This window comes from Platichthys flesus, chromosome 10 (assembly GCF_949316205.1).
Source record: "Platichthys flesus chromosome 10, fPlaFle2.1, whole genome shotgun sequence".
Taxonomy (NCBI): Eukaryota; Metazoa; Chordata; class Actinopteri; order Pleuronectiformes; family Pleuronectidae; genus Platichthys; species Platichthys flesus.
In genome coordinates this window covers 18,024,843-18,037,909 of record NC_084954.1, presented here as the reverse complement: position 1 = coordinate 18,037,909, position 13,067 = coordinate 18,024,843, and the positions used below count along the sequence as shown (strand labels likewise).

Genomic DNA, 13,067 nt, shown 5'->3' with positions numbered 1-13,067 from the left:
CTCATAAGAAAAGCAAGTAAATCATATCAGCCATTTAAAGGTCTGAATCATTTCCTTCATTGTAGCTCTGCCTCCCCTAAATACACATTGCTTCTTGGATGATGTTACTTAAAAAAGGACAGATTAAATCAGATTAACAGGAAACACATTTTTATTTAGGTAGAATAAGATGTTATACCTTAATTATTTGTAATGTAGCATCTGCTTTTGGGTGCTGTGCATCAGCAAGATATCTTACAAAGTACAACAGGAGCCATCCCAGTAATTGAGAGATGGGTTCTCCAAAACAGCATTTTTCTTGTTGGAGCTTAAATGTGGAGAGTTGCTGAGAGGAGTACTAATGTGTGTTGGTAAATAAGATTATTTGCTTTCCTGCTGAGAGTCTGAACATCCAAGACATTTTTTTATGCAAATTGGAAGCAAATAAAAAAATATCTCACCTACAGCTTAAAAGTTGACTAATTAATACAATACACTTCTATATTTATAAAATGCCCAGGAAACTAATGTTCTGTTTGCCACGATCGGCCTTGACATTTGAATGTTCATGATGACAACTATTAAGATATTCATAGCACAACCTTTTGTCTAACTGACAACACAAGGTTTTTACCTAATGACTCCACTTCTTGGCCGAAAGCCACCCGAAGCCGGATAACTGGCAGGTAAGATAAACAGATTTCCAAATTCTTAAATAAACCCACCCACGTTTCTTCATTCCCAGAGAGACTCTTGACTATTGTTGTCTGTGGCGAGTGCACCAAACAAACAGGGCAGCTATGCGCCAAAGTTGCGTTTTCTCCCACGGAACCAGAAGTCCAATGCAGGTGTTCCGTGACGTGAAGTGTTTGCTTTAAGGCTGCCGCTCTCGTTTCCGTCCCCTCCGTTTCTCTTAAAGCCATTCCTCAGCTGCTGGTGAGCAGCAAGGGGAAGTAGAGGAGGACAAAAACAAATTGAAACGCTGTTTTCCTTGAAGTTTGAACAAGTGCTAGGCTTTCCAGTTCTGAACACACCCTCCAAAGTCAGCATAAGACTTGCAAAAAAAGACACAAAGACTGAGCTCATGAACACACAAAAAAACCCAAACAAAAAAAGATTGGTTATATTGTGCTAGCCACCAGCTTATTTTTTACTCCAGCAACTACTTTTTCAAAGTCCATGAAGTCCATTCTTTTTCATTTAGTATAATTGTCTACGTCAATGAGGGTCTCTGCAGGGGAAGCTCCAGTGAAACAGGACAAGGTGAGGGGACTTGACAAAGGGCAGGTCATCAGTACACCGTATTTAGACACTGTCAGCTCCTGTGCTTACAAGAGGTGCAGTGTCAGAGTAGCACGTGGGCATTTAGTTTCGTGTGGTCAGAGCAGTTGTTGGAGCCATGTGCACATCTGCCATTACTCCCTAAATGGTCAGGAACAGCATGGAGTATATCGCTGGAGATACAATCAGCCACTTTTCAACGTATCAAACATCGTGGCTTTGGTTAATTTTTTTAATTTTACAGAAGATGTTACCAAATTGAGCTCCCATATTATAGAATATCGCAGACAAAATATTGTCATGTTTTTTTTATACAAATACGGTAAAACAACTTTATTTGGTATGGTCACTAATGTGTTGTGAAGAAGGCGTTGCCAGACGACATCCCTTTCATTTTAAATGGTTTCGGAATGGGAACTACTGCACTTAAAAATGGTCTGCAAAGTAATTCACATATATTTAGTAGTGAGCATTTAGGAGTTTAACACTGCAGCTACAGGAATTATGACTATGCACGCAACTAACCAACATTTTCAGTCTTGGATAATTTACTGATTATTTTCTAGATGCACTGATTCATCATTCGCTCCATAAAATGTCAGAAACAATTGTAAAAGAAAAATAAGTAAAAAAAGAAATCTAACCATGCCCACATGTTTTTTCAAATGTCATGTTTTATGAAACTAACAGTCCTAAGCCTAAAGATGAGGAGTATGTAAAAAATATTGATATTTGAGTCGTCACAACCAGACTTTAATTTTTTTTTATCATTTTGGATGATTGAATAGAAGCAAAGATAAAGTTTTGGTTACTGGGATTATGTTTTGAGGGATCCTTTAAGAAACAATTAAACAAAGAAATATGAGTTTATGAACTTTCATTATTTATGACCCCTGAAATTAGAAACAGGTTTCAACCAGCAGGTAAAAAGTGTCTCCATTCAGGAAGCTGTGGCAGTAGGGGGCACTGTATGGCTTTGAGAAGAAAAGAGTTGAAGCTTGGGAAGCAGTGCTCTTCCTCAGATAATTCAAATCAACCCACCAAACAAAATAACAGCACAGTTCGCTGGACACCCTGACCGATACAATTATAAGAAAACAGTAGAGAGATCTGTGTTACATCTGAGAGTTTATCCAGTACAACTGGAGCAGAGAGAGGCAGAACGTGTGTGTGTGTGTGTTCCTCTACTGTCTGTCAGTAGAACTGTACCACCACCCAAACACTGGCTTTTCAAGACAACTGGATTCCTAACTTCAAAGCCATGCATGTCACTTTGAAGGGCTGCGAATGTATTCCAACTCCCCTCCCCAATCCGCATTCTGACCTCCATCCAAAAAGCCCCAACCCAACACACACACACTTGCCAAAAACAGGCCATTTCCCGTTAGCTTGTTAAGGTTTTAATTGACAACTCCTGCCCTTCAAAGCAGAGAGTCATTGGTTGAATTGCTAATGAGCAACAAAATAAATGCTTCCCCCCCAAAAAGAAAAAAAGCAGAGGAGAGGGCATATGTTTTTGATAAGTGAAGACGTGTGCAACTGTTTGCACAAACTAAAATGTGACTAGTTGAACATTTCAAACTGCAGCACAGATTGCGTTTATTCAGATATCAGTTTGCTGACGCCCAGGTGAAAATTGTTTTCTGTTTGACAAAACTGTCAAAACAAACACATTTCTTTACGCTGACAGATGACATTTAGTTGGCTGGAGCCCACGCAGATCTTTGACACTATGCTTACTTTGTGTGTCTATGGAGATTGTGTCATTCAGGGTTATGGTAAATGACAGTGGGATATTGTTTTACGCTCACCCATTGTGCTTAAGTTGATGACTAACAATTTGTGGGAATGGATCGTACTTGGCTTAACAAATCTTACTGTGTAAAAAGATGATGCAACACTGACATTTCAGTAAGCAGTAATTAGACCACATCATCACCACACTTCTTTTAAATCCTCATCATGGTATGATGATCACACCCGAATTATTGGTCAGTGATGACACCACGGACTTGATTTACATTCTGCAATCTTACATTTCATTAACAGCAGCTTTAGTATCCCGAAAAACAAATAGATTCCAAATCCAATGGATTTACCAAACAGATGCATTTTTTAGGCCTAATGGCCTAATCTTTTGGACCATTACACATCAGATGTTCACCACAGCATTTTGGGCTTTTATCCTCAAGTACTGAAATGCAGCAGCTTCATCTATCTTTAGACCACTTCCTCTATTCTTGTGCAGACAGGACTGCGATGTCCTTTGAAAACCACAATGGAAAACACCCATCAGCCCTTATGGCATATTTTCCATAACCCTAAATAAAACCCATGAAGGAAAAGAGTGGGTGTGGATGTTAAAAATAATTAAGGGAAATAAAGACAGAGAGGTAGACAAATGATAGCTACGCCCCAACCCTCTTGCTGTTGCTATGCCTGTTGTCCTTTTTTCCTTGTGAAGGACATAATACAGTTTGCAATGATAATAGAAGATATACCACTTGAAATTCATTGTAATTTAAAAAAATACAAGTGATGAAGGCTTTTAGGATGAGGCTAACCATAGACTGTATATAAAGATGGATTACACATCTTCCTCCCACTATGTAGGCCATTTTGGGAATTTGGAGCCAAAAGCTCTGCAATAGTGTAAGAGCCCCGGTATTAAAGTCAACTTCATCCAATCAACCAATCATGAGTCAGTATCAGCTGTCAATCATTGTGTTTTATCCCGTTTTCATAACAAAATAACTAATTAAAACCAAATTGACTTAGACATATGTCAGTGTAATAGGAACGACCTGAAATGACAGAAACCTGACTTTTTAATTTCAGCCATGTCCCTCCACTCACATGGAGGAGGTGAACTTTACGACCACTTTTGCAATCAGCCACCAGGTGTTGATCTAGATGCTTTGGATTTACTTTTTGGGAGGTGTCATGTTGTCCATCTTTATACAGTTTGTGGAAGCACCCCAAAAGTAAATCTGTATCAGTTGAAACGAGATTTCCAGTTTTCTTCAACCAGTGGTCAGCAATTTCCAGCTGTGACATTTTGTAACGTGTCGGGACATCTTTTAAAAGTTTAACTTTGAATTTTCCTAGTGTAATTGAAGTTATGTTACACGCATAAACTCGTGAAAATGATTTTACTTGTTTTCTTTTCGTAACCCTTAAATAATCTCTTGATCCTTCATGTTCATCTCTGCACGATTAAGTGGTGAAAACCACAGGGTTGAAACGACCAATGGTCCTTACATAATGAAATATTAAAAATATTTTTTAACCGATTAGTAGACATTTCAAAACAAAAAAGCTTGTATTACCAAAACAATAAATCATCTAAGATAGATGTTTCTATCTTAGAAACATCTACCAGCTCCTTTGACATAACCACACACACATGTTGAAAAACTCTGCCTTACATTTTTAAAACACATGTCCTAATATGGCATTGAAGATTTGCCCAATTTGCAGCTTCCTGTTGGGCCTACCTGAGGAAGCAGAGGATTTTCCTGAACCAGATTTAGCACAAAATGTTCTGCTCCACCTTCTCAGAAAATATAAGGTTGATCTAAGGTTACTTGAGCACAGTGGGTACTGACAAATCTTAACACATCTCATCTTGTTCAGGAGACAAGGTTAAAAAGGGGCTAAATTTACTTACCTCACTAAGTCAGTCATACAGGAGCCAACCACCATCACATCGTAAGCCTCGTCGGCCATGATCTGATTAAGACACACATTTGTGTTATTTCTATGGTTACAGCACTCATTTCCAGGCATGACATATCCTCAAGAATTCAATTTGGATTATTTGTTGATGATTTAGGAGACTCTTGAATTTTTCAACATTCATCCAGCTTTTCCTGTTGAAACCTATTCATAAACGAGGACACACTCTAAAGCACGACAGACCCCTCAGGGCCATTTCAGGCAAAATATGGAAACTAGTTTCCCTACATCCGCCAAACAAAAATCACTTGATATTATTTATCTCCCACATTAGCATGAGCTCAAGTGAAACAAGGAACGAAGGTAAAAATAGAGCATTCATCGCTGGGCTAAGTTGGACAGGTTCCAATCTTATTGCGGGTGGAAGAAGGGTGGAGGCATTTCAATGCTACACCACGTGAACACACTGCAGCCCAGCAAAGTCTTTAATTAATTCAATCCTCGGCTTGTATCGAAGCTAATGCTAGTGTGTTAATCTCCTCAAATCTCTTCCTAGGCAGTGGAAGACTTGGAAAGCCTGGCCGCTGGCTGTAGGATGGCTCAATTCTCTCTCCTACATCTTGCAGCATATTGTCTTCCCTCTGCAGGAAAAAAAACAGCCTAGAACCCTCCACATCTCCAGTGAAGAAGAACATTAAGAGATCTACTTTGTCCAATCACTGGAAACAGCAGGGAGCCCCTCTTAAGATTTACCCTCGCTTGTTGAATTTTCAAGCTCAATTATCACACAAGCGGCTGACCAACCCGGTGAAGTTTTAGCACATGCGGCTTAATGTAAAATGTGTTTAACCAATACACATTGGCTTTAGCTTAACCAGAGGTTCCTCTCAATCTCAGGCAAAAACACTTGACTGTATGAGCCAAGTGAATGAGTGAAGCGATGATTAAAGAGTTGTCAGCGACATTTTCGGGACTTATTGAACAGAGCATGCTCGAAAACGACTCTCTCATACGTTTACACAATTTAATCTAAATGCAAATCAAAGTTGCACTCTGAGGAATCAGTGGGTTGCCAGCAGAAGAAATTCAGAGGAAAATGTTGTTGGACTCATTTAAAAGAAACTTCTAAGATTACATATTCTCCCTATGTCTGACTACACAGTCGAGCCTTAAAAGGATAATGATTGTTATTACAATGAGATGACCATAAATATTGAAAAATGCTTTTCAGAAGTTTAGATAATGACTATAATCACAGAATACCTCTTTTACAGTGATTCTACCCCCAACCCCTTACACACACACACACACAAACACGCTGACACACACACATCTAGATTGTAAAAGGTGTAAACTAGAGTTTATCTGAATGTCAAACAAATAAATCAGTCCCTCACATCATTGATTGAATTGCATCAGTGATGATTGGATGGTAACTGAACCTATTTTACCATTGCTGACGCTCCTCTGCTACTTTAAGTGTTATTGTGAATCACTCCCAAGACAGGGGAAATTCCGAGTTATGAATCAGACCAGCTGCTCTCATTGGAAACATCACTGGTCTTACTGCCGGTACCCAGACATTTGTTGTGGCTTTGTCCTCGTTTTTGACTTTATTAAAGACCACTTTTCTGTTTATGCAGAATTAACACATATTAAACCCATTCACATTAAACCTCAAACGTTTTTGTCTGTTTAAAACCTGTCCACTCTGTTGGCCAAAAGTTTTGTAACATTGTGTTGTACATGGAAAATGTAGGTATTATACAATTTCTTTTCGCTAAACCAATTAATATTGCTTTACAAGAAAGAAAGCAAATATTTGTATATGGGCATATAACCTAATAATAAACTACCTTACATAACTGCAGTAGTTAAGCTTGTACTTTGTCACTTAAAGCGGGTACTTTATGACTTTTTAAAAGTATCATAATAAAAAAAAACATAACCTTATGAATAATGCTGTGTTACATTGTTGATGCATATCCTTCACAGTCTTTCATGTGTAAGTGCACTTGTGGAACTAATTTGTTATATAATGTGTGCAATGACAATAAAGGAAACTTCAGGCTAAATGATATGAAAAAAAATACATCAAGATAAGATTGTTCATATAAGTCAATATCAATTATATCAATAATCATCAAGATAAATGTCACATTATTGTTTCCTTTTAGGTTTTAAGAGGGATGTTGGCTCCTGATTGAAGGTTGTGGATTTAAACTCTTCTTTGTGCGCAGCAAATTGCATTTAGATTTGTGATGGTAGGGCCAAAAAAGTATGTTGATTAATGCCTCCTATTACAGATAATCTTGCCAAAATGGTCATTGGCAGTCGTTTCTTCGGTGGAATGCAGTGTTTTAACAGCCTCAACTTGATATGTTTTGAAACACATAAAGTTGAAAACATATGATTGTATTTTTTCTACTACAGCAGATATTGACAGTTGACCCCCGACTCCTACAGCAGGAAAAGTGGCGTTATCCGCAATACTTTCTTATACTTCACAAACACTTCATTAACATTTAATAAAACAGAGGTGGATCAGTTATGAGTTATACCTCCTCACTGTGTTTACACAATACATAATCCATATTTATTCCCCGTGTTTACCTTGTTAGAGTTAATAACTAGCTTTATTCCTGCTATATAAATGTAAACCATGCAATATGCTTAGCATGTAAATCTTTGCTGTCCAGGTGACGAATCAGATCATGCCTGCGTCTGTGGACATTGATCCACAGAATGACGTGGATAACCACTCGTGCTTGATAGCTCCTCACATATCATGATCATTGACGAATTAAAAACAACACTCAATGGGGAAATATTTCAGCTCAGTTTAGGTCAGATCCATTGAGCGGAATCATAGTGTTGTAGAGAAATGCGACGGAGTAATTACCTGCAGATCAAACTTTGTTCCTGCACAGAGGGAAACTGAATTCACACTACTGACAGTGACGGTATCGTTGTAGTCATTGCCAGAACAGTTATCGTCACCAAATCAGTGCATACACATTGAGCATTGATTGAAATCATTATTGTGTGATTATTTCATACTACACATGCTTTGTAAGTAATATATAACTGAAGACGTTTTTACTCTGTGAATAAAAATGCCAACTGTGTGCGCGGGCATTATGTTAGACGGCTAAGTGCGGGGCCATCCTAAGGACCCAAACAACATGTACCGGAAACTTTGAGAGCATGAAGTAAACATTGGAGTTAACGCTCAAATGATCTGACTTCCTGCTGTTTCAGGTATTCTAACACACTCTCAGAGATGTATTTAAACTCACAACAACGAACAGGTTGTACTTGGAGAAAGCTAAAGGCTTAAACTGGGGCAATTTGACGCCTGATTCTGAGGTAAGCTAATAGTGCTAAACGAAGCTTTAGCACTATTCAACTGTGGCGAACAGACTTATCCCTCATGAATCACCTGTAACAGAGGTGCGTGGCATTGCTGTATATTGGTGTAACATTATGTCCTTTCCACATAATGTATTCACTCAGTATATGGGTGCATTTCACATTGAGGAGTAAACTGTCATAGATACATTTCTCCCCATGACATCTCTTGGTCCCTAAAATATTGTATAATCTCAAACTTCCAGGAACATTGAGTTGAAGGGACATTGTTTTAAACATAAAAAATAAACTTGCGACTAATATAAGAATTGCGGAACAGTCAAACCGATTCTGACGCGCATACGAATGATTTCCAAAACACCAGGAAGTGACAGATACAAGTGACCTACGTGATGTAGCACACGGCCTCTGAATGTTCAGCACATACACATGCTTCTGTATTGGGAAACACTGTTGTGATGAATCACGTGAAAGCTTTTTTCCTTGAAGTGCCGCTGTATCTCCACAGACTCCACACAGCGGATACCATGAATAACACGTCCCCTGAGGTCGCGCTGCACCGGATCTCACCTGAGCTGCGGCCCTTGCTGTGCAGCGTGGTGAGGAACGGCCGAGTGGGACTGGACTCCACAAACTGTCTCCGTGTCACTGACCTCAAAACCGGGTGAGGTGTAGCTCTGGGCTAAAGGTCCCCCACGTGAAACACAAGATCCTTCCCATTGCATTGCATACAAACCATAACACTGGAATGGGTGACAGGTGTTTTTTAGGTGTTCATAAGCACAGTCTAGTAACATTTACATATGCATAAACATATTGACTTCAGTCTTACTCACCTGAATAAAGAGATACTGTACTAGGGAATTAATATGATAATTTTCACCAAAATTGAATTATGTGATAGATCATTTTGATGATGTTTTGAGCATAGCTTCCCATTTCAATTTATTTCTTATTAATTACTTTCATTGTAAGTAAATACCAGATGCCACAGTAGTGTTTGTTTCTTTATTTATTTATAAATTTATAAATTCATTTTTATTTATCGCACTAAAAAATACTTCAGGGTGCAAGCAGGTCAAGTAAGAGAACAAAGGGCCAGAATATTAATCATTGAAACAGTCTTAAAGTTTTATTGAGCTTGTTTCAATTCACTTGATTACATCTGTGACAAAAATACCTTATTGTTCATCATATCTCTGGCAAGTTGTAAACTGGATGTGACCTAAACAGAAGGCAGTGTAAGGAATCTGTGAAGAACACAGTTTTAAGTTAGCATAATTTTTAATAATAGTATGGGGTTTAGACAATTCTAAATTTGTTGGATGTTAACATATGTTCAATAATTATGGTCGCTGGGCTTGCTGACCTGTTTTCATTGTCTTCATCAATCCTCATGTTCAGATGCACATCTCTGACTCCTGGTCCCTGTTGTGATCGCTTCAAACTTCACATCCCCTATGCTGGAGAAACACTTAAATGTAAGTAAACCAGTCACTCACTCTTCTTTTATTAGATATTTCCAGATTAATCAGTGAAGTCTATTATCTAATGCTGGTTAAATAAATAACCATTGATATTTACTGAGTCTTAAATTGACAAGTCGTTGTTAGCGTTGTAGTAAAATAGAATGTAAGCTGGATCTGCATTTCAGTTTAACGGTTGCCCTCTGCTCAGGTTAAGTACCTCAATGTCAAGCCTGTTCTTTGAATAGAACATGTCGGTGCTGAATTCATTTTATTTTGATAATCAATGTTGTCAGTATAAAAAGGACCCACTTCTTTCTCCCAGTCGGTGAGTTGAAAGATGAGAGGTGCGGGTGAAGTTTCCAACACCAGATATTTGAAACATTGCAAATATTTTATTTTAACACTAGGTTAGGTCAATAAATAGACACAAACATTATGTATCACTTAAAGGTTCAGTGTGTAAGATCTAGGTGAAAGGGATCTATTGGCAGAGACTGAATATAAAATAACCCTAGTGATGTTTCCTCTAGTGTTTAATCTAAACTGTACAAATTGTTATTTTCTTTAGCCGAGAATTGTCCCATTATATTTAAATACTTTATATTGACATTAGGAGCCGGTCCTCTCTATGGATGCCACCATATTTTTACAGAGCCAAAACTGGATATACTAAACATAGATGACTAAGTGTCACTAAATTCTACACACTGAACTTTTATATATAATCATAAATAACTATACATCACCATAGGAATGCTTTGTAACTGCTCAGCAACTTGGGAAGAAGTACGATTAAAAGCACCCACAGGAACTGCTGAACTACAAAAACACTTTTTTGATGAGGGCTCTTCCTTAACCAGTGAAATGATACCAGTAACACCGTGTTTTTTTGTCATTGGACTTTTACTGGAACAATTTCTAAGTACTGTTTCAAGTCCCCACATCAGACACTTTCCTTTATGAGCGTCATTCAGATTAGAGTTATCTTAACTAGCTTTCACTGTAATTATAGTGACTCACCAGACCCATGCCAGGCCCATGTCTACACACACATCCTGAGAAGATCAGTTTTCATCTCTCTACTCTACCGAGGAATTAGTTCAAGGCTTTGCAAAGAAAGGTCATTTGTCATTTTTGTTGTACCTGACACATTTTCGGGTCAACAAGTCTGTGTTGAATACTTTTTTTGTATAAGCTCATAAAAGTACGTGATTATAAAGTCAATTGCATGTGTTGTTTCAAGCATTTTCATTCATCATCATCTCCCAGTCTGCAACTCATGTTGTCACCCACTTCACAAATTCAGTCGGCAGTGCATGCCAGATTTGTCAGCTTGATAGGTGAATCAGGTTTTTGTGGTGGATGAGTAACTCACAAGTTCTTGAACAGATGCCTTCTTGTTTCATTGGCTTTTCAATGAAATGTTTTCACTGGTTAATTTGCAGGTTTAAATCATAAATATGAATATAAATCTGTCCAGAAAGCTTCAGTTGATGGTGTTCAAGCTGCTTGACAACGTTGGGGCATATAGTGAGTTCACCTTCATTAAGTTCTGTTTGGTGGTCTCTGACGTTTGGTGCAAATGTGGCCTAGCTGGAGGGATAACCTGTGGTTTGTTAGCGGAAGTAAGATTTGTTCCACTTGCGCAATTTTCTAAATGATTTGTCTGTGCTGAAATGTTTGTGACAGACATCAGGATGTCTTGGCTAGATTCGAGGAATGTATAGAAATAAGGTGTAAGAATATGCAACACAGTAGTTTACTCGTCAGCATCTGGTTGATAGCTGCATGATGTTTCAGTTCTTTCTGATAATGTTTTTGTAAAATACATGAATAATGATAGGGTGGCCAGATCAAAGAAACACATTTGTTTAAAATTGTAGTTTGTATATCATCTTTTAGTCATGTAATTTACCCTACATTTACACTTGATATAAATCATCTACCATTAATTACACAAACGAATGTCTGTCTGTGTTTTTATAGTATTTGGGTCTGAAGATTGTGTCCATTGTTTAACAGACCTCTGAAATAGCCATCATGAAATTAATGAAAAATAAGCTGTTCAGTAAATTATTCCAACTTATTTAAACCACACAAGTGAAAATTACTAAAGCAAATTCAGTTAATTTGATGAAAAACATTGACATTGATTCTTCACAGCGGATAAACCTAGTAGGACGAACACAAAGTGAGAGTATATTGTAGAACCGTTCGAAGAGGACTCACTAGTGACAAGGGATAATTCTGAAGTTGCTCCAGAGCATCACCACAGACTAAGCAAACGGCCCATTTCAAACAAGCAGCATTAGAACAGGCACTGTACTATTCATGTAAAAATGCAGAAAAATACAAGCTTAAAAAAAGCGCAAAAACAGCAACGACAACACAGGAAAACAGTTTGCTGGCATCCTGGCTTGGTATATAACATGTGTGCAGCTGCTGCAGTAGTCGCTGTACTTTCCTGTGCTTTGGCCTGAGGAAGAAGGTTTGTTAATCAAGGGCCGCAGGTTTGCTCTGTGCCAGATTGTGGACCTGCCCACTGTTGGCGTGCGAAAGCATGAGCATGGCCCACTGTGCACAGAACTGAGCACTTAATGCATGCCCAGGCTCCCTCCACTTCTCCACCGTGGCTGGTACTGCTAAACAACAATTTGTGGCCTTTGTTGTTGTACATGTTACGCCCCCATGACCTCAATAAAAAAGTCTGGCTGGAATGGAAGTTAGACTTTGAGAAGGCACGTCAGGCAGTGATTAGACTGCACCGCCGAGTGAAGCTTCTTATGCTGTGCGAACACAGAGGTATATAAAAGCTTATGTTATAACCTGTCAAGGTTGCAATTCAAACAGCTCCATTCCTGTCTGGATGAGAGCCAGTACGTGTCTGACAGAGTTCCAGTAGTTTGTAACAGATTTACAGCTCATCCTCTCCTCATTTGACTCTTCTCCACTGGGAAAATACTTCCATATGTGTGCGTTCTTCTCTTCTTGCTGTGGCTGGAAAGACACAAAAGAAGAAAAGCAGAACAGAACAGTCTTGCAGCACACAAATAGAATTGTGTAACATAATAGGAGAACATTGTGAACCAGTCCTGGCACTGAGTTATGTGATCATGTTATGATGTCTTGTCCTTTCCTCAGTTAGAGCCATTTCCTGCCTGTAGTTTTAATTTTTTTTCTCATTTTAATGGAATGCATCCATTTCTGCACTTAAAACTGTAGTATGTCAGCACTTGTATGTTTGACTCTTAACTCGGATTTTGAATAAATAAAATAAAAGCAGACCTT

The 13,067-nt window shown here is 38.4% G+C and overlaps 2 protein-coding genes across 5 annotated transcripts in view; one reads left to right on the top strand and one right to left on the bottom strand.

Annotated features, from left to right (window-relative positions):
- rbks (ribokinase) overlaps nt 1-8,949 on the bottom strand; it is a 36,061-nt gene extending 27,112 nt beyond the window's left edge. Inside the window, exons 1-2 of one of the 3 annotated variants that reach the window (XM_062396821.1) lie at nt 8,881-8,949; nt 4,931-4,992 (exon numbers count right to left, since the gene is read on the bottom strand). In XM_062396821.1, the coding sequence (XP_062252805.1) occupies nt 4,931-4,989 (59 nt within the window). In that variant the 5' untranslated portion in view covers nt 4,990-4,992; nt 8,881-8,949. Of the gene's footprint in view, nt 1-4,930; nt 4,993-7,840; nt 7,989-8,699; nt 8,724-8,880 lie in introns of those variants that run through there. The other 2 variants (XM_062396822.1, XM_062396820.1) reach the window with 2 other exon arrangements.
- Nucleotides 8,079-13,067, top strand: part of babam2 (BRISC and BRCA1 A complex member 2) — a 78,996-nt gene continuing 74,007 nt past the window's right edge. Inside the window, exons 1-3 of one of the 2 annotated variants that reach the window (XM_062396818.1) lie at nt 8,079-8,199; nt 8,819-8,974; nt 9,715-9,791. In XM_062396818.1, coding sequence (XP_062252802.1) covers nt 8,838-8,974; nt 9,715-9,791 — 214 coding nt within the window. In that variant the 5' untranslated portion in view covers nt 8,079-8,199; nt 8,819-8,837. Of the gene's footprint in view, nt 8,308-8,818; nt 8,975-9,714; nt 9,792-13,067 lie in introns of both variants that reach the window. The other variant, XM_062396819.1, reaches the window with a different exon arrangement.